The following is a 20,628-nucleotide window of genomic DNA, read 5'->3' as shown; positions in this document are numbered from 1 at the left end:
TCTAAGGTAAGATATAAAAGACAATAGCTCTGAAACACACTGCTGCATTAACAGGTGGTCAACAACAAAACTGAGAAATCCAAATACACAAAAACAAAAAGCCAACAAGAAGTGAGATAGTAGAGCTCTAGCATCAGAGGGTCAGTGTCATAAACATTGTTTAGGAAACAGAAGAAAACAGTGGCTGAATTGTCCATTTGGGCAAAACATTAGTCCATGTAGAACTTTCCTGTACATAGGCAAGCATGTACTGGAGCCTTGTTCACTTTTACAGGTGAGTTCAAACACCTGATCTGTGTAAGCAATAACCTTGTGTAAACACCTGTCATTCAGGTGAGGCAAGTAATGGAAACTTAAGAGGTTTGACCTCACAGGGTTCTAAAGGTCAACAAAATGGCGGCTGTACCGTCAAGTTTGGGGACACAGTTCCATGAAGAACTGTCCTGCAGCGCGCATCTGCCTGGAGCTGTTCACTAGGCCCAAGGTGCTGCCCTGTCAGCACACCTTCTGTCAGGACTGTCTACAGGACCAAGCAGAGGTGTGAGTGCACTTTTTGCTGCTGAAACTCTCGTCAGCAGGTCAGGCTGCCACCCCAGGGGTAATTGCAAGTTTGTCTGACAACTGCAATTTGATATAATGTATAAGTGCAGTCAGTAGAAGTATAAAGCCAAAAAGGCAGAAAAGACATTGCAGAAAGGATGGACCTCAAAAACTAAGGAATGGAAAACCTAAGAACTCAAACCTAAGAAACTCTGAGAGCTTAAAGGTAGGGAAGAAGACATTAAGAAAAACTGACTGCAGCCAGAGGCTGTTTCAACAACTACACTCAGTATACATGCAGCACATTATCATAATGTGTGAGAGGTTCCAACAGCATATATCATTATCAAAACAGTCAAAAGAAACAAGAAAACAAGCCCAGTCTGGACACAGGTGCAGCTTTCACCCCTCAGTGCCAGTATTGGGGCATGTGACGGTCCAGTCTCTCCCATCTGCACCTATCCTAACAGAAAGCCAAAGGGTAACATTTGGTGGATATGGATCAGGACCAGGGCAGCTGACCTATCCTTCTGGGGTTACAGTGTCAGAAGAAGGGGAGATCTTTGTAGCAGATTTGAGGAACCAGAGAATCCAAGTCTTCACCCTGCAGGGAACGTTTGTCCGACAGTTCCCAACAGTTGTGTTGGGGGAAGAGATGGAACCATATAATGTAGTTATGGAAGGGGAGGGGAACCTGTGGGTGGTGGGGAACACAGAGACATCTGGGTTTGCTGTGCAGTACACCAAACAGGGCAGGGTGCTGAGGAAGTTTGACCTACAGAAGACAGGGTGGGACAGAGGAGTTGCCGTTGACACCAGGAGGAACCACATCCTCATCACACAGACCACAGGAGACTGGCCTAACCTGCATGGTGCAATACGGGTGTTCAGGCCAGATGGAACACTTGTGAGAACTGTGGGTCAGCAGCAGGGGATGAAGCGCCCATGGTACATCACTGTGGACGGGGAAGGGAACATTCTTGTGTCAGACTTGTGCAATCACTGTGTGTATGTGTACAACGAGGACGGACAGTTTTTGTTCCAGTTTGGAGGTGAGGGAAGTGGTGAAGGTCAGCTGAAGAATCCATTTGGCATCTGTACAGATATATCTGGTAACATCTTTGTAATAGACAGGGGAAACAAACGTGTGGAGATGTTTGACAAGACAGGAAAATTCCTCAAACACATCGCTACAGGCGTAAAGGAGCCACAGGCTGTTGCCATGGCAACACAAGGACAGCTAGTCGTGACAGACTGTAGAAAGCACACAGTCACCATATTTCCAAACTTCTAAATTAAAATTCAAATTCTAACGAAACTATACTCAGTCTATTATTAAATTACATATTACTATGTAGGTTCCAATATTGTAGGGGATATAGAATATATACTTTATCAAACACTAGTCTTGTAATTCACAGAAAGCTTGATACTGCCTGTGCTGTTTTATTAGCCTGGGTACCATCCGGATTTTTGCTACGCAACGCCATGATTTTTTCGAGCGTTGCGTAGCGAAAATCCGGATGGTACCCAGGCTACTGTTTTATATCAAAGGGTTACTTATTTTCAGTCAACACTGAAAAGATCAATCATAAACCATAACATATTTGTAGAGGTTTTATCTTTCAACCAGGATCCCAAAACACTTTTTGGACAGAAAATATCTGTGTTAAAACTCAGATGAACTCCTTGCAGGCATGTGCTGTTACAGAGTTTGTGTTGAGACTGACTACCTGAACAGTGTGAACAAAGACTCTATAATTTATAAATTTATTAAATAAGACACTCAACAGGTGGGCACAAAACATGCTTTGTCGTTGCCCCTGTTACATGCTGTAGTTTCTTTATTAACAAGAAATCACAGAAGTTTTCAGACTTGTGGGAAGTAGTTTGGGCTTTAGGTGACCTTCAAATTTGAGCTAAGCCTTGTATCTTATGGATAAAGAATGGTTCAAGGTCACACCAGCTGAGTCTGACCTTTCAACCTCCTATCCTGCCTGTCAATCTTCCCAACACACACCTGCTATCAACCTACTCTGTTCAGACAGGCATATCCACAGTCACACAACGTGTTAGAAGCTTTTCGCATGCCAGGCAGGTACTACATGTTGGAGCCTTGCCAACTCTGTCTGGTGACTGTTATGCTAGACGCTCACACAGGAAATTAAAACGAATTATGCATGTGGAACTTGAAGGCTGACGTCATCATAAGGCTTGGGAGAAACAACAAAATGGCAGCTGCTGCACCATGGAGTTTTGGGGAACAAATCCATGAAGAACTGTCCTGCAGCATCTGCCTGGAGCTGTTCACCAGGCCCAAGGTGCTGCCCTGTCAGCACACCTTCTGTCAGGACTGTCTAGAGGTCCATGCGGGAAAGGAGGGGAGTTTTGAGTGCCCGAAATGCCGTCAGAAGACAACACTTCCAAGCCAGGGGGTCGCAGGCTTGCCAGACAACAGCATGGCTGCCAGTATGTGTGAGACATTCCAACAGCAAGCGACACTGTCAACAATGGAAGTAACTGCCGACAAGTGTAGCATCCACAACACTGAAGAGGTCAAGCTCTACTGTAAACAGTGCGGAGTGCCAGTCTGTGTGCTGTGTTTGGAGAAAGCACATAATGGCCACAGTACGACAACTATCAAAAACGCCATACAGGAAAGCAAATCTTCAGTCCAGGCATTGATCAATGAGGGGAGGAACATTCTGGAAAGTTACAGTTTGATGGCAGGAGAGAAGAAACTAAACGCGCAGAAACAGCAGAGAGACAACAGCATCATTCAGGCCTACAACCAAATGGTGAAGAAACTGGCCAAGAGAAGAGACCAACTCTTGTCTGAATCAGAAGAAGATCATAAGAAAAACTTGGAGAAAATACAGATGAGAAGAAAGAAAGTGTCCGCAGAGGTCAATGAACTGTCTGCTGCCTGTGATCGAGCAGAACAAGAAATGGACAAGGTAGGGGCCAACTCTGTTAGACAGGAAACCACTTTGAAAGATGTGGTAGAAAAGTACAGAGGAAAAGCAGCACCAACTCCTGTACAAACCCAGCCTGCTGTCTTTCAGCCCACAGACATGTACACCCCAGTGCCAGTATTGGGGTATGTGAAAGCAGGGGAGGCAGGTCATTACCAAGGTAACCAAGAGCCAGAGAGAGTGACTTTTGGTGGAAGGGGATCAGGAACAGGACAGTTCAGGGACCCAGTTGGTGTTGCAGTGTCAGAAGAAGGGGAGATCTTTGTGGCAGACAGAGGAAACAAGAGAATCCAAGTCTTCACACTGCAGGGAAAATATGTGAAAGAGTTCCAAACATACTTGCATGAGTCAAGGTGGGAGAAGATGAATCCAACAGACATGGCCCTGGACAGGGAGGGGAACCTGTGGGTGGTGGGGTGGACAGACGATGCTGACTTTGCTGTCAAGTACAACAAAAGGGGTGATGCAGTCGCACAGATTAAAATGCAGAAGACAAGATGGGACAGAGGAGTTGCCGTGGACACCAGGATGAACCACATCCTCATCACACAAACCACAGGAGACGGGGACAACCGACAAGGTGAAGTTCATGTGTTCAGGCCAGATGGAACACTTGTGAGAACTGTGAGGGGAGTCTGCACAAGTTGGCTTGCTTCTCTATTCTGGCAGCAGAGGGTCCAAATGAAGCACCCACGGTACATCACAGTGGATGGGGACGGGAACATTGTTGTGTCAGATAGGGACAGTAACCATGTATTTGTGTACAATGAATATGGACAGTTTCTGTTCAGTTTTGGAGGTTACGTTAACAATGTTGAGGGAAGTGATCTGAACAAGCCCAGTGGCATCTGCACAGACAGGGCAGGTAACATAATCGTGGTAGACACAGAAAACTGTTGTTTGAAGATATTTGATAAGAGAGGCAAATTCCTGAAGTACGTTGTTAAAGACATGGAGAAACCATGGGCTGTTGCCATGGCAACACAGGGTCCATTAGTGGTGACTGATGGAGGAACAAACACAGTCACCGTATTCAACAAGACCTGAGTTTGAGTAAGAATAATGGCAAGCAAAATACATTTCGTACTTGAAAACTTATTTTATACTAAATTTATTTGCACTTGTAACTTAGCGTACCTTTTACTGCTCTCAAATCAAAGGCATGTTTACTTTGTAAATTGAATCATTTAGCACAAGTAAAGCTCATGCATTTTTGATTTAGCAGCAAAGTACATCAACATGTAAGTTTGCATGCCTGTAAACTAAATGGCACTGTGTTTTTCAAAACTGAAAGGTCCATCCAGTCAGGTGTCTGTGAAAATGTACTTAGTCTACATGACTATAAACAATCCAGTTTTTTATTTTAAAAATGTCCTTCCCTCACCACAGAGTATTATCAGGGCTGCCCTTTGTACTCTATTATATGTCCTTGGACTAACACAGAAAAACCATTAAATATACAGAAAAGCTACTGGTCACCACACAAAGCACCAAAAGGCTATGTATACTCTCCAGGCAGAGATTGGTGGGGAAGATTCTATTATTATATATAATAGAGTTTTTTTTACCTTTCTCTAGTATATGCCCCTTTTTTTCTGTTGGCTAACCCCTGACAGAAAAAAAAGCGGGGCATATAATATAATTAAATATATAGATTAAGGTAACAATCTTCCCCACCAACCTCTACTTGGAGAGTATACATTGTACGTTATATACAGGTCACTGACCTTAGTGTAAACACCTTTAAATCCTAGCTATTAACTACACTGCAGTCCTCTTTGCCCTTTGAGAAATGTTCAGTGAACTGTGCAGATCTCACCCTAAGGCAACCCTGCCACGCAGGTGTAATTATGAAGCCAGGTGAGCAACAACAGTCGGGATTCGAACTCATGACCTCTTGGTCCACCCTGATAGTCAATGCCTACTGGGACATGATAGCTGTAATATATACTTTAACTGCTGAAGGAAGAATTCATGCATGATAAATGTTGTAGACATGTCTGTGTTCTACATTAGCGTTGAAAAATACAGAACTTACTCAGATTTCTGTGACTATGCTATAAGCTACCCTGTAGGCATGCATAATTTGTATCAAAGTTGCACCATTGTTAACCTGAAGGCCAACCTAGAGTCCTGATTTGTATAAACACAAAGAGCCTGTAGATAAAGTGACATTTAAGGAAAACTATTATGTCTCATTATACCATAACAACGTACGTAGGTGCCAGTACTGTAAAGCACTACCCCAGAATATAATACAGTCACTACACATACAGTGACTGTACAATCATGTTGTGTTGTGTTTTAGTATAAGGATAATACATCATGTATATCCAAGACTATGCTTTGATCTGGCCTTGTTATACAGTAAATCTAGAAATGTTTGTCATGGTTTTATTTTAGTGGTAATTTTTCCTGACACACATGCAGGGAATATGCTTCCATTGTATTCAGACACTGCACTACAGAATATCATTTCATCATGTGAACTAAAAAAAAAAAATCCTTTTTCCTCTTATAGTGACATTAAGTCAAATATAAAAAAATGGGTAAATTGACTGTTCAGTATTCTTTTAATTCAACAACCTTAAGTCAGAAACCTGATATATATATTATTACAACCAGTGAGAGGAATTATAGTAATTTAAGGCTTGCAGTGGTGACCACCGGCCTTGACATTAAAGACATTGCAACAAGCTTGTTGCCAGAAACTTTGTGTCAAAAAATAGTGTATAAAATGTATATGATGTCAATTACAATCACAAATAAATTTTCAGCCAAGTATAAGCCTGTCTGTGTTGTTTCAAGTGTGAACTTAAAACATTTAAAAACTCCTTTCCCCTAGCCATGACATTTAGTCGAATATAAAAACAAGGTAAATTCACTGTATACTTAGTAACATCTATCAGTTTCTTCAATTCAATAATATCAGGTCAGAAACCTAATAATATATTATTACAACCAGTGAAGAATAGTAATTTCAGGCTTGAAGTGGTGACCTTGGCATTATACATAGCCATAGCAACAAGCTTTTTGTCAGAAAATAGCCTCTAAAATCTTTATAATGTCATTGAAGAGATTCATCAGTCGCGTATAGTTGAACTTCAAGTTCGGTAAGAAAATTCTTTCAATCATCAAGACGAACTGACTAGTTATCGAAAATTCGGAGGTATGTACCTTAGGATTTTAAATAGTCACTGATTGAAAGAATTTTCTTACCGAACTTTATAATGTCAGTTACCACCACAAATAAAATTTCAGCCATGTATAAGCCTTGTCATTGTTGTTTGCTACAGTAACTTCCATCTGACATTATTTTAAAAGGTTATCTCTTTAATGTGTCTGGCTGTTAGCCCTACGGGGGTAAGTTAGAGCAGTGTTGGCTATGCCTGGTGACCTGGCAACCTACCGCAAATCAGGAAATATTTGTAACAGTTTTATGTTCGAGGTTGCCACAAACTCAACATGCAGCAAACATTATGTTCTTTCTTGCATTGTGTTGCTACAGTTGTTTTAATCTTGAACTTGAAACACTGTGAAATCACGGTTTTTTGTCATACTGCGAAATTAAGCCACAGTGAATGTTTAGCAAGTTACGGTACCACAAACCAGTTCTTCTAGTCAGATGAAACACTTGGGTTCACAGCTGGGAGATAAAATGGCCTCTGCATCACCCAGTTTGGGGACACAAAACCTTGAAGAACTGACATGCAGCATCTGCCTGGAGCTGTTCACCAGGCCCAAGGTGCTGCCCTGCATCCACACATTCTGTCAGGACTGCTTAAGTCACCATGCGGCCGGGGCTGAGACCTTCCAGTGCCCGATCTGTCGTCTGGTTGTTGGCTGCCCCCAGGGTGTCGCGGCAGATTTACCAGACAACAACAAACTGGGGAGGAAGTGTGAGATTCTAAAACAGCGATCCTTGATCACCGAGGGGAGGAACATTCTGGAAAGCTACGTCGTAAGTCTGTGGGAGGAAGAGAAGAAACTGAACGAACAGAAACAGCAAACGGACAACGGCATCAACCAGGCCTACGACCAAATGGTGCAGAAACTCGCGGTGAGAAAAGGTCAACTTTTGTCTGAGTCAGAACAAAAACACCGTGAGAACTTGAAGAGGATACAGAACGAGAGGGACCGAGTTTTGACAGACACTAACGGACTGTCTGCTACCTGTGATCGAGCAGAACAAGAACTGGAGCAGGAGAGGGTTGGTGAGAATACCTTTCTGGCAGTAGTCGTGGAAAGGTACAGAAAGTTAGTAGCAAGTCCTGTACAAGCCCAGCCTGCTGTCTTTCAGCCCACAGACACCTCAGTGCCAGTACTGGGACATGTGACGGTCCAGTCTCTGCAATGTGCATCAAACAAAGCCGGTGGAACGCTTGATGGAAAGGGGACAGAAACTTGTCAGTTCAAGGATCCAAGCGGGGTGACGGTGTCAGAACAAGGTGAGATCTTCGTGGCAGACTACAGAAACCAGAGACTGAAAGTCTTCACCCTGCAGGGAACACTTGTGAACTCTTTTCTACTGTTTGGGTCTGGTGGACAGCACATCTACCCGCATGATGTGGCCATGGACAGGGAGGGGAACCTGTGGGTGGTGGGGAACACGCAGACCAGCGAGCTTGCCGTGCAGTACACCAAACAGGGCAGGGTGCTGAGGAAGCTGGACCTACAGAGGTCCTGTTGGTACAGAGGAGTTGCCGTGGACACCAGGAGGAACCACATCCTCATCACACAGACCAAGGAGGGCCTGTTCAACAAACATGGTGAAGTGCAGGTGTTCACGCCGGAGGGAAGGCTGGTGAGAACCGTGGGTCGGCAGCAGGGGATGAAGCACCCGTGGTACATCACTGTGGACAGGAATCGCAGGATGCTTGTCTCCGACTGGGGAAACGACTGTGTCTTCGTGTACAACAAGGACGGACAGTTCCTGTTCCAGTTTGGAACCTGGCAGAGTGGCGAAGGCAAGCTGTACTACCCCTACGGCATCTGTACAGACAAGACGGGGAACATCATCGTGGCGAACAGCAAGAGCAATCCTCTGGAGCTGTTTGACAAGACAGGCAGATTCCTGAGACACGTTGCGACGGACATACGGGCGCCGCTGGCGATCGCCATGGGGCCGCAGGGGCAGCTGGTGGTCGCTGATTGGGCAACGGGAACGGTCGCTATCTTTCACAGCTATCAGCAACAGCAGCAGTGTGGTACTGTCATCTCACGAGAGGGGAGGGCGCCAAGCACTTATCATCATTAAGGCCACACCAAGTCATTTTGTTGGTTCTCGGACATTTTTAGTTCAAAAGATAGCAAGCGGACATCATAAAATGAGAGGGCTAGGAAGAAAACTAGAATATGGCTGTATTTACTACATAAAATTGAGTCCACCGAGGCATCAACCAGGTACTCAGACTCTGCTTTCTCAGACTCAGGCTTTTCTAGTTAACTATATTTTTTTAAAAAATCAGAGAACCAACAAATCAAATTGGTGTGGCCTAAAGTTGGATTGGAGAGAAGGAAATGATAATGAAACTCACAGTCCTAAAACTCAGACAGTCAAGAAAGGAACAAATCTTGAAGGACATGAACTTCTCTCAGCAATGAATGACAAGCAGCACTGGAAGGTAAACTTTGTTTGATTCAAGTCTTAAGAGGAGAACTGGTAATGATAATAAGTTAAGCTTATTTTGAGCATAATCTTTTTATTCAATCCACAATTTGAAGTGTCTTTGGGTCTTGCATACCATATATGTCATGTGACAGCAACTGGGTAAAAAGTTATTAGAGCAATATTTTGAGTTGTGTACTCTAAGGTGTAAATTGTTGTTTCGTTTAATATACAACTAGCCACCACTATATGTAAGTGCATGTGAAGCTGGTGTGTTATATAAGTGAAAGATGGTTATACCTGATTAATAATCATACTGATACAGATACAGACCCCTAGTTTCAGCAAAGGCTGAATTTACAAAGAATATCTTGTTGCTATACAGCTGCTAAATTGTATATACATGTACTATTAGGTACTTCTCTATGGTGGATGTCTGGCTCTGCCTGTTGTATGTTATGTTGTGCTGCGAGGAACTAAAGATTCTTAGTTTTGCTTGATGCAAAAAATTGTAAATTAGTAAAATATGTAAAAATTGAAAATTAGTAATATATGACATTAGGGACTGCCGCAGAAAATGAGTTGCTGCAAGGAACTTAAGATTCTTACTTTTTCTTGATGCAAAGAACTGTAACTTATTAAGATTAGTAATATATGAAGTTAGGGACTGCAGTAGAAAATTAGCCAATGTTATAAATTGCAAGATTTTGCCTAGATTGTATATTTCACATTTCTGGGGCTACATTTTGCTGTTGAAAATGTTAGAGACAGTACAATTGCAAGTTGGGGAAAATAAACTGCATTGCATTGGAGACTGGTTTGGACACATTTTTCTGGGTGTCAGGTATATTTGACCTGTCCTTGGTGCTGACTGCCTTCCCTTTACATTGTAGTATCTGTATCTCTGTTATAATGTGTGTTATCTTACAGAGATGTCACATGGGAGATCTCTCTGGACACTATTTTAATGGTGGTGGGTATATTTGACCTGTCCTTGGTGCTGACTGCCTTCCCTTTACATTACAGTATCCATATCTATGTTATAATGTATTGTTATCATACAGAGATGTTGCATTAGAGATCACTTTAGACACATTTTGTCAGGGTGGTGGGTATATGTGACCTGTCCTTGGTGCTGACTGCCTTCTCTTCACAAAAAAAGTATCCCTATCGATATCTTTGTCATTATGTGTTATACTAGACGGAGATGTGGCATTGGAGATCACTTTAGACCCATGTTTTCAGGGTGGGGAGTATAAATGTATGTAATCTGGTGGCTTAAGGTTTATAGAGGTAATTACACCTGAGAGTTAAAATGACTCACCTGTAGGGACCTCAAACATGGGGACTTTCAGTCCTTCCGCAACTCTGTAAGTTCAAAAGACAAACAAGGATCAAAGAAAGTCAACACCACAAGTACATATTCATTCATTCATTCATTCATTCATTCAAAACAAATAATAGTAAGTACTAACTACAAAGTAAAATACTCAAACAAGAATTACTCAACTCCTCAGATACATACCTTGAGATGGTAGTTATTTATCAAAAATGCATTTTTGAATGACTGTGAATGTGTGTGTGTATGGTCTTTTTATTTCAAAAAGTATCATGGAACATGCTACAACACTAACTTTTCTGACCATTTCAAGGCTACAAACAGAAAGTTACAAGCATAAAATGTTTTATCTATTCTCATTTTTTATGTACTTGTTGAGGATTGATGGCAGCTCACCATGTGCCTCTGCTATGTGAGCTTATTTACATTCTGTAGATTCAGCAAGTGAAACTATTTAAGGAGTCAAATCAAAGTCTTAGATATCTTACGTCGATGAAGGTTAGACATCCAGGTAATATGATACGCCAAAAAGCAGTTACTCAAGCAACTGGATATGATTTTGAAAATGTTTCAGCTAGTATCCACTAGCTTTCAGTCACTGACGAAAGCTAGTGGATACTACCTGAAACGTCTGACCGTTTCCGAAATCATATCCAGTTGCTTGAGTAACTGCTTCTCGGCGTGTCTAAGACATATATTTCTTGAGACATCTCTCACCTGTCGAGAGCTCCACCTGTTGGCATGCTCCTTGCGAACCCCTTGGCGCCACCTGTGCGTTGGAAGTACGGGATGCAGTCACAGTTAGCCGCGATGACGGCCACCGAGTCTGACGGCGTCACGAAGAAACCTCCACGTCCCAGGATCATGTTCCTGTCCTGGAAAAACCCAAACCACAAAATTTTCATGTAGCAAATTACTGTAGCACCTAATTTTTTCACTGAACTTTTATGTACATGGTTTTCATGGTCACTTCTGTACCGCAAACTTGTCATTACCGTTAAAAACAATTCACCAACTAATTATAACAGTATCTTTCTTCTGTACCTGACGACACTGTGAACATATAGTTCCCTGAACACCTCAATTTTTCTCAGACCTCAAACTTTTACTACAGTGAATTACAGTATCAAGGATAATTTGTGATTTGCAAAAACACTGAAAAGTTAGGAAAGATTTAATGATCTAGAAAGAATTGGTGTCAAAAAAAAAACCTTAACCAGAAAAATCAGTGAAAAAAAGTAAAATCAAAGAACAACGACAACCCCGAGAAGACAACCCTACCCCGTCTCCGTCAAAAGCCACACCCAGTTCATAGTCTCCAGTCTTCATCGTGTTCACAAGGTCGGCCGCGTAGGTCAGGTTAGGGTCAGGGTGGTGACCTCCGAAGTCGTCCTTAGGGTCGCACCTGACGGCCGCGTCTGCCGAAGCCCCCAACTCCTGGCACAGGATTCTCCTCACATATGGGCCCATTACTGGGGGTAAAAGAGAACAAAAAGTAGAATGTAGAAAAAAGTAGAACCAACTAGTAATGTAAGTTAAACTTGTAAATATATAACTGGAAATATACAGAGAAATGCATGATCATAAGGTGAGTGTAGAGAGAAAATGGCCTCCAAATTTCCAACCCATCAGAACTGGAAGTGTGAGGGAATACAAAATACAGGATAATCTTCATATAAAACAACAAAACAGAGTTTGTATATCCACAAGCTCTAATGTATACAAAAACAATGTATACATAACATATATACACTTACTATTCAGTTATTTGTAATCCACAGTCAGCAACACTAAATAAAACGCTGTCCACACTTCAAAAACTTCCTAATCTACCAAAGATGAAAACCATAAACAAACAAACAAACAACACCCTCCTCACCTCCACACATGGCATCAGCCCTGATCTTGATGGTAGCCAGTAGAGCCTTGATGGTGGGGAAGTCAAAAATGTCCCGGCACATCTGCAGGTAGTCTTCCACACTGTCCACTATCTCTACTACGAAAGGCTGTGGCTGGCCGGCCACCTGAAATGTCTGCGTTCCCAGGCTAGCAAGGTCCACTGCGGAAGGAAACACAGCAAATATTAGCCATCTTAAATGTCTGAAAGCCAGGCTAACACTCTTCACTATTTCCACTACAAAAGGCTGGGACTGGCCAGCCACCTCAAATGTCTGCGTACCCAGGCTAGCAAGGTCCACTGGGGAAGGAAACATGAGTCATCTTAAACGTCTGAAACCCAGGCTAGCACTGTCCACTATATCTACTACAAAGGGCTGGGGCTGGTCAGCCACCTCAAATGTCTGCGTACCCAGGCTAGCAAGGTCCACTGGGGAAGAAACAACGAGTTATCTTAAATGTCTGAAACCAAGGCTAACACTGTTCACTATCTCTACTACAAAGGGCTGGGGCTGGCCATCCACCTCAAATGTCTGTGTACCCAGGCTAGCAAGGTCCACTGGAAAGAAAAAAACATACATGTATTACTACTATTAAATGTCTGAAACCAGGCTAACGTCCTCCACACTGTCCACTATCTCTACTACAAAGGGCTGGGACTGGCCAGCCACCTCAAATGTCTGTGTTCCCAGGCTAGCAAGGTCCACTGGGGAAGAAACAACGAGTTATCTTAAATGTCTGAAACCCAGGCTACACTGTCCACTATCTCCACTACAAAGGGTTGGCAACCACCTCAAATGTCTGAGTTCCCAGGCTAGCAAGGTCCACTGGGGATCAAACATAAGCGTTAGTCATCTTAGACGGCTGAAACCCAGGCTATCTCTATTCACTATCTCCACTACAAATGGCTGGGACGGCCAGCCACCTCAAACGTCTGCGTTCCCAGGCTAGCAAGGTCCACTGGGGATGGAAACACAAGAATTAGCCACATTAAGCGTCTGAAAACCAGGCTAACATCATCCACACTATCTCCACTACAAATGGCTGGGACTGGCCGGCCACCTCAAACGTCTGCGTACCCAGGCTAGCAAGGTCCACTGCGGAAGGAAACACAAGAATTTGCCACATTAAGTGTCTGAAAATCAGAATGGAGGAAACACACAAGTCTATTTGTTGTCTGTCTAGCAGAAATTAGCTCATCACCATCTTCTGTGTGTATATAAAAGTAGTAAAAGAATTTTGTACTACTACTACTACGTGACTTTTAAAATTCAAGTACAAAATTAAAATTTTGCTTCTTGAGGAAAAAACTTACCTGTGATGTCCGGACAGATGAGATATTCCTTGATCGTCTTGGTGTAGTTAAAGATGGCGTTGGTGACTCCTTCTGGGGCGGGGCCTGCAGAGGAAAACATTTAATAAAGAAGAAGAACTTTATTGCACGACAATTGCACATGGTACAATGTACATGGCAAACTACGTAAAGAAAATAACAATAAATGAGGAACATCTCAAAATCTCTGAAGTAAGATATAGAATAACAGTGAAGACATGAAAGTTAGGTTGAAGTAAAGTTATCCCTGCAACCATACATGGTGCATATGGCGGCGCCCATCTCCGTTTCTGTACCCCTTGGGCCACACAACCTTGTGCAATCACTAAAGCAGAGTAGGCTAAAGTCTTTGGATTAACTCAGTTGGGATCAAACTCACAACTTACCGAATGTAAGGCAATACTCAAACCAACTCACTTGGCCATTGCACCAGTTGATAAGTGAATTAAGACAGTGACTGATTGTTTTCATTTCTTGCGATGAAACAATCCTGGGTTGCATAACTGGGTATGAACAATTTTTTTAAATTGGAAAAGATGAAAATTTGCTGTCAAATTTAAGGCCTCACGTGGCAGGTTTACATGTAGAAGACATTCATGGGAGGTAAAACAAACAAACAAACAAACAAACAAACAAACAAACAAACAGACCTCTGTTAGAGATGTTATGCATGTTTAGCACCTACATGTACATGTACATGTACAATACATGTATAGTAGACCGAATAAAAACATTGGAATTTAAACATTAAAAAAACAAACAAACAAACAAACAAGCCAACAGACCTCCGTTGGAGATGTTATACTTGATGCCGAAGTCTCCGTTGGGTCCGCCGGGGTTGTGGCTGGCCGTGAGGATGATTCCCCCTGCAGCAGAGCGCTTACGGATCACACAGGACACCGCCGGGGTGGAGAAGATCCCGTTCTGTCCGATAATCACCTTACGGAGCTGAGAAACAGTGATAATAAAACTGATAATTATAAGAGAAGTTTCAGTGTTGGGTTGTGGCTGGCCGTGAGGATGATTCCCCCCGCCGCTGTGCGCTTACGGATCACACAGGACACCGCCGGGGTGGAGAAGATCCCGTTCTGTCCGATAATCACCTTACGGAGCTGGAAAACAGTGATAATAAAACTGATAATTATAAGGGAAGTTTCAGTGTTGGGTTGTGGCTGGCCGTGAGGTTGATTCCCCCTGCAGCAGAGCACTTACGGATCACACAGGACACTGCCGGGGTGGAGAAGATCCCGTTCTGCCCGATAATAACCTTACGGAGCTGGAAAACAGTGATGATAAAACTGATAATTATAAGAGAAGTTTAAATGTTGGGTTGTGGCTGGCCGTGAGGATGATTCCCCCTGCAGCCGAGCGCTTACGGATCACACGCGAGACCGCCGGGGTCGAGAAGATACCGTTCTGCCCGATTATCACCTTCCGGAGCTGGAAATGGCGGTACGGTGGTGTTGTTGTTAGGGTTGTTCACTTAGAATCTAACGGTTCTGGGTTCAAATCTGTAGGTGGTGTTGTGATTGTGTTGTCTTATAGTAGAGAGAGAGAGAGTTAAAAGGTTCAGGGCTTGAGTCCCTGGTAGGCACCAATGTTGGGTACAAGGTGGTGTTATGGTTAGGGTTGTTGGCTTAGAATCTAAAGGTTTTGGGTTCGAATCCCTAGCTAGCAGACCCTAGGTTACTTTGTGCCCTTGGAGGATACACTTTTATTTACACCTATCTCTTCTCTTGACTCAGGTGAAAATGAGTGCCGAGCTTCAGTTAGAGACGGGTCATAATAATGTTAGAGTGTTTGAGAAGAGACTCACCTCTAAACTCATAAATAGTCTGTAACTTTATCTATTGTGTGTATGCAGATGGCAATCTTTTGATATATGTCTGAAAGGTACATGGTTTAATTTGTAAAATAACAACTACATATTGTAAAACATTACATTCACATACATGTACATGTAAGTCTAAATCCAAAGTGTACATATCATATGCAGCAGTTCATCACATTTCGTGTCTAAAAACAGAACAGTTAGACTCGGTAGATATCATGTTCACTGTCATACAGGGTACTAAAAGTAAATATAGACCTGGGAGTTAACCATGACCCACATAAAACACTGACTGTAGGCAACAGCAAGGAAATGTTATGGATGCCATCCTCTGCAGACTCCAACAGACATACTAGTACATAGATACAATGTAATACCCATGTACATGTACGTCATGTAGTTGGAAATCAGAGACAGGAAAGAAGATACTAGTAACCATTTCTAGGACCTTAGCACATTCCTAGCATGTGTGAATAATTATGGAAACACATAAACATATACATACATGCACACACACATGTACACTCACATACACGCTCACACACTCACACACACACACACACACACACTCACACACACACACACGCACACACGCACACACACGCACACACAAACACAAACACACACAAAAACACACATACACACACACACACACGCAAGCACACACAAACACACGCTGACACACACACACATGCTCTCACACACACACACACACTAATTACTAATTACCCCGTTAGCGGCACACATCCTAACGATCATCTGCACGGCGTCCTGCATGTAGTATCGCCCGTCTCCCCCGACGACCAGAGTGTGGCTCCCCGCCTGCAGCTCTGCGGCCGGGATACAGCTGAGCGTGCTCTGGACAAAGTTAGCCGCATAGTGCTCACCCTGGGTGCGGAGAGGAAAATTCTTTTACTATCTTTTTACTATCTTAGAAGGAAACATCATGTTTTTCATGTTAACCGAATGTAATAGGGTGCCCTAGCCTGTAGTATATTGATAATAAGAAGTATCATAGGTTATATAAGTTTCTTGTACAGTAGGTTGAAGAACCACTTTCGTGTTCTTGTACTGAATCATTTTCCTCTGTTCTGAGAAATGTAAAGGACCTTTGACTGACAGCTAGTTAATGACCCAGGAAGAACTAATGGGGTCCTGACAGCAGGGAACCTAAGGTCCCAGTGGCTGGACGTTGCCTTATTTGGTAATGGTCAGGGATTTTCCACTAATGTCTAAGGAAGTGATTCAACATGACTGATACAGGAAGTATGATGCACTTTTTCCAAGAAATCTGTAAGTAGGCGGCTAAGAGTATAAAAAGCCATGTAACCATGTAGTCAAGTCAGTGTCGGTGTGAGGAGAGAATACAGTCACGTCACTATGTAGCTCTGGCTCCTGTGTCATTTGTTCCGGGTACGTACATCTACAACATCTGCGGCCATCTTACGAACTTGTAAGGGTCACCCATCGAGGCCGAGGTCACTAAGCTACTATGTCTTCGTCTTTGACCTTGACATACCCTTACAAATGGTGGCAGCGGTGGGATGGCTGCGTACGTCGCCCAGGACAGAGGACCAGGAGCCAAGTGCGGATCAAGGCTACAGAAGACTGAAGACCCAAGATGCTACCAACGACACCAGCAGACGAAAGAGCGACGGGTAATAGTGCCTCGCAGCCGGCTGACAATGGAGGTAGAACCACATACGTTGTTGTCTGACCGCTTAAGTTGCATTCTTTTAGTGTAGATGAGAGGCTTCGTTTCATAGGAATCATAGGACTGTCGTAGGTCTACGGGTGGTGAGAATGTGGGCATGCTGATTGTAGTTCATTTTGGCAGGGATAGTTTTGTGCTGTTGTAAAAGCTCTAGGATTGAAGAATTGATTTCAGAATCGGTTGGATGACTACTTTTTATCAGAATTCAGATATCCAGGGTTAGAATTAATGTCGAAAAAATGTTGGGCAAGGCGTGCCTTGTAGCCTGGTGTGTTTGGCTGTTGCCATGGTGAAATTCCATTCTTCAAGTTATCTCGGCCAGGAGGAGAAAACACAGTGAATCAGGAGAAAGTTGGACCTTCAACATTGACAAATGTACTAAAATTTTAAGTTAATGGTTATTACTTGGCAGGGTGCTATGAACTTGTGTAGCAAAGATAAGTTGTGATGTCGGTTAGCATAGAAAGTCACCAGTATTGTCGTGGTGTATTGTCCTTGAACTTTCGGTTTTGTTTGTACATGTAATTGGTTAAATGCTGAAGATAGAGATGAGTGAAGTTTACTGGATAAGAAGTGAGAACTTTATCGAGGCGAGAGATCGCAGAGGTCCAGATTTAGTAGTAAGGAATATAGGACGGCAAATCTGAGATGTTGAGTGTATTGTTCGATTCATGTTTTTCGTTAGCCAGAAAGAAGCTAGGTAGATTTTGTTGTGATCACCAGGATGTCACATGCATAGTTCTGACGGGCTCTTCGTTTCCTTGGAAACCCAAACCTCAGGGACTGAACAATGATTCAGATGGAGCGATGATGTTTTGTCAGAGGGCTTGTTGACATCTTAGTTTAGTGGCGCGTGTAACTTTGTTCTGATTTAGAAAAGGCCAGGCTAATCGATCTGTTCTAACAAGTAATAGGTGACAGCTCTTTGGAGGAAGATGATTTGATGAATTGATGCTAAGGCATTGGAAATTTAATTCACGTTCAGAGAATTGAGAAGAAGAGGTTCAAGAATATAGAGAAGAATTAAGGATTTTGAGGAATAAGGAGTTTGATGATTCTCCGGCGGTCAGACTGTGGCGTTGTGTTCTTTCCTATGTTGTATGCGACTTATCGTGAGGATGGCAGGATTTCACGGCTCTTTGGGACCCCAACCGTGTCACGTGCGTCTCCAGGACACCGGCTTGCCGATCAACCCCCACAGGGACTTCTACAAGCGCCAAGTGCTACACCGAAGGTACATCCGAAAGGGCCCCGGGTAACACGCTACCGGAAGGATCAATGCAAGTGCGGATCCTGCGTGTCGTATACCGAAAAGGCGTGGGACTGGTTACCAGCGCAGACGAGTCTAGGAGACCGAGGATGAACCAGGAACTATGAAGAGAAGTTGATTATGGGATGAACTGGATTGAACTTATGATGTCCATAGAACCAATGTGAATAATGTAAGACAACAGGAATGAAACATTCTTCATTGAGTACTGTTAGGAACGATCGTATTTTCTATTGCATTGTTAAGCGTCGCTTTTATAACCGTTCATAACACGTAACTGTTCCGACTTTCTATGTGATAATATTTCTATATGTTCTCTACTTTTGCACTAATGTTAGAAGCATCTGTAATTAAGTCGCCAGGGACGGCTCCATTTTGAAAGGGGAGCATGTAATAGGGTGCCCTAGCCTGTAGTATATTGATAATAAGAAGTATCATAGGTTATATAAGTTTCTTGTACAGTAGGTTGAAGAACCACTTTCGTGTTCTTGTACTGAATCATTTTCCTCTGTTCTGAGAAATGTAAAGGACCTTTGACTGACAGCTAGTTAATGACCCAGGAAGAACTAATGGGGTCCTGACAGCAGGGAACCTAAGGTCCCAGTGGCTGGACGTTGCCTTATTTGGTAATGGTCAGGGATTTTCCACTAATGTCTAAGGAAGTGATTCAACATGACTGATACAGGAAGTATGATGCACTTTTTCCAAGAAATCTGTAAGTAGGCGGCTAAGAGTATAAAAAGCCATGTAACCATGTAGTCAAGTCAGTGTCGGTGTGAGGAGAGAATACAGTCACGTCACTATGTAGCTCTGGCTCCTGTGTCATTTGTTCCGGGTACGTACATCTACAACATCTGCGGCCATCTTACGAACTTGTAAGGGTCACCCATCGAGGCCGAGGTCACTAAGCTACTATGTCTTCGTCTTTGACCTTGACATACCCTTACACGAAGGAAAACATATTCATGATATTGTTCCTGCTCTGTTCCCTCTTCTTCTTCTTCTCCAAACCAATAAGGTCAGTGACATGAACCAGATGTCTGTCACCATGGTAACTGGAGTTGGGTTACATCATGTTGCAATTTTATAGCAGGAGACATTTACTAGTAGACTCCTGATGTGTTTGAGTAACAGAGCAGACCATATGCGAATGTTACCTTTCTAGTTGCTCAGTGCTTGTTCTCTTCTTGTTCAAACACATAAGGTCAATGACAGGTGTAGTACAGGCTTCTAAGTGTACGTAATCTATTTCCTATCAATCATGCTGAAAGAAGTTTTTATTTCTCCTCAGTGGAAAGTCCATTTTCCCTCACCTGTTAATCATTACTTTAGCGTGATGTTAATCTTTGTTAATCTGTGTTTCCAAGAACAACAAGATAAGGCATGGCCACATATATAAATGCAAAAACATGTGTTTTTGATTACTTTAATTTAATGGGTGGAGTAACAGCAAACCTAAGTTATATGTTCCTCATGTACAAAATATGAATTTAAACAACTAAAGAATACTCTTAACACAAACTGCCTTTAATGGTCTTTAATATGCCTGAGCCTAGAGAGAACTTTTTTAGTTTTAGTGCTATGATCGAATAACGTTATACATATAACGTTACAGACCTAATACTAGTAGTAAGAATAAAGGCACAGAGCATCTAAATGTTAGACTTAAGATATGCTTAATGTGTTATACGGTAAATATACACAAACCAAAATACCTGGAAGACAGGGACCGGCTTTCTTAACCCGCTGGTGCCCGGTTTTTGCCCCTCGAACGGCGTCGTGGCCACCTTAAGGACCGCTACGGGCGCCATGCTAGCTTCTTAAAGACTTTAACAGCGAGACAGGAGCCTTAAAGACTTCCCCTGCAAGACAGGAGCGGAAATAAGACGGAAGGAAACAGAGAACAGGAGGGGAGGGGCGGTTTTAGCGGAGATTGTCCTACAGACACCGCACCATAGTCACCTTGTAGCGGCACACGCAGGCACAGCTGGCGGTTAGTCTCGAATTTCAGACTTCTCAGCGGGTTTTAATTAAGGTTGCCAAAAGTGACAAACTACAGAAAATTTCGCTCCTGAGATTCATTTAACTTTCTAAGCAAATTTGAAATGATATACTGCATTCG

The 20,628-nt window shown here is 42.9% G+C and overlaps 1 protein-coding gene across 1 annotated transcript in view; it reads right to left on the bottom strand.

Annotated features, from left to right (window-relative positions):
* LOC109477626 (phosphoglucomutase-1-like) overlaps positions 1-20,507 on the bottom strand; it is a 30,594-nt gene extending 10,087 nt beyond the window's left edge. Inside the window, exons 1-8 of the mRNA XM_019778970.1 lie at positions 20,222-20,507; positions 16,252-16,410; positions 14,477-14,639; positions 13,674-13,757; positions 12,342-12,521; positions 11,744-11,934; positions 11,180-11,337; positions 10,448-10,491 (exon numbers count right to left, since the gene is read on the bottom strand). Coding sequence (XP_019634529.1) covers positions 10,448-10,491; positions 11,180-11,337; positions 11,744-11,934; positions 12,342-12,521; positions 13,674-13,757; positions 14,477-14,639; positions 16,252-16,410; positions 20,222-20,317 — 1,075 coding nt within the window. The 5' untranslated portion in view covers positions 20,318-20,507. The remainder of the gene's footprint in view (positions 1-10,447; positions 10,492-11,179; positions 11,338-11,743; positions 11,935-12,341; positions 12,522-13,673; positions 13,758-14,476; positions 14,640-16,251; positions 16,411-20,221) is intronic.
* Between the last annotated feature and the right edge of the window lie 121 nt (positions 20,508-20,628).

Source organism: Branchiostoma belcheri, unplaced genomic scaffold (assembly GCF_001625305.1).
Source record: "Branchiostoma belcheri isolate BF01 breed outbred unplaced genomic scaffold, Haploidv18h27 scaffold40, whole genome shotgun sequence".
Taxonomy (NCBI): domain Eukaryota; kingdom Metazoa; phylum Chordata; class Leptocardii; order Amphioxiformes; family Branchiostomatidae; genus Branchiostoma; species Branchiostoma belcheri.
This window is presented reverse-complemented; position numbering and strand designations above follow the sequence as displayed.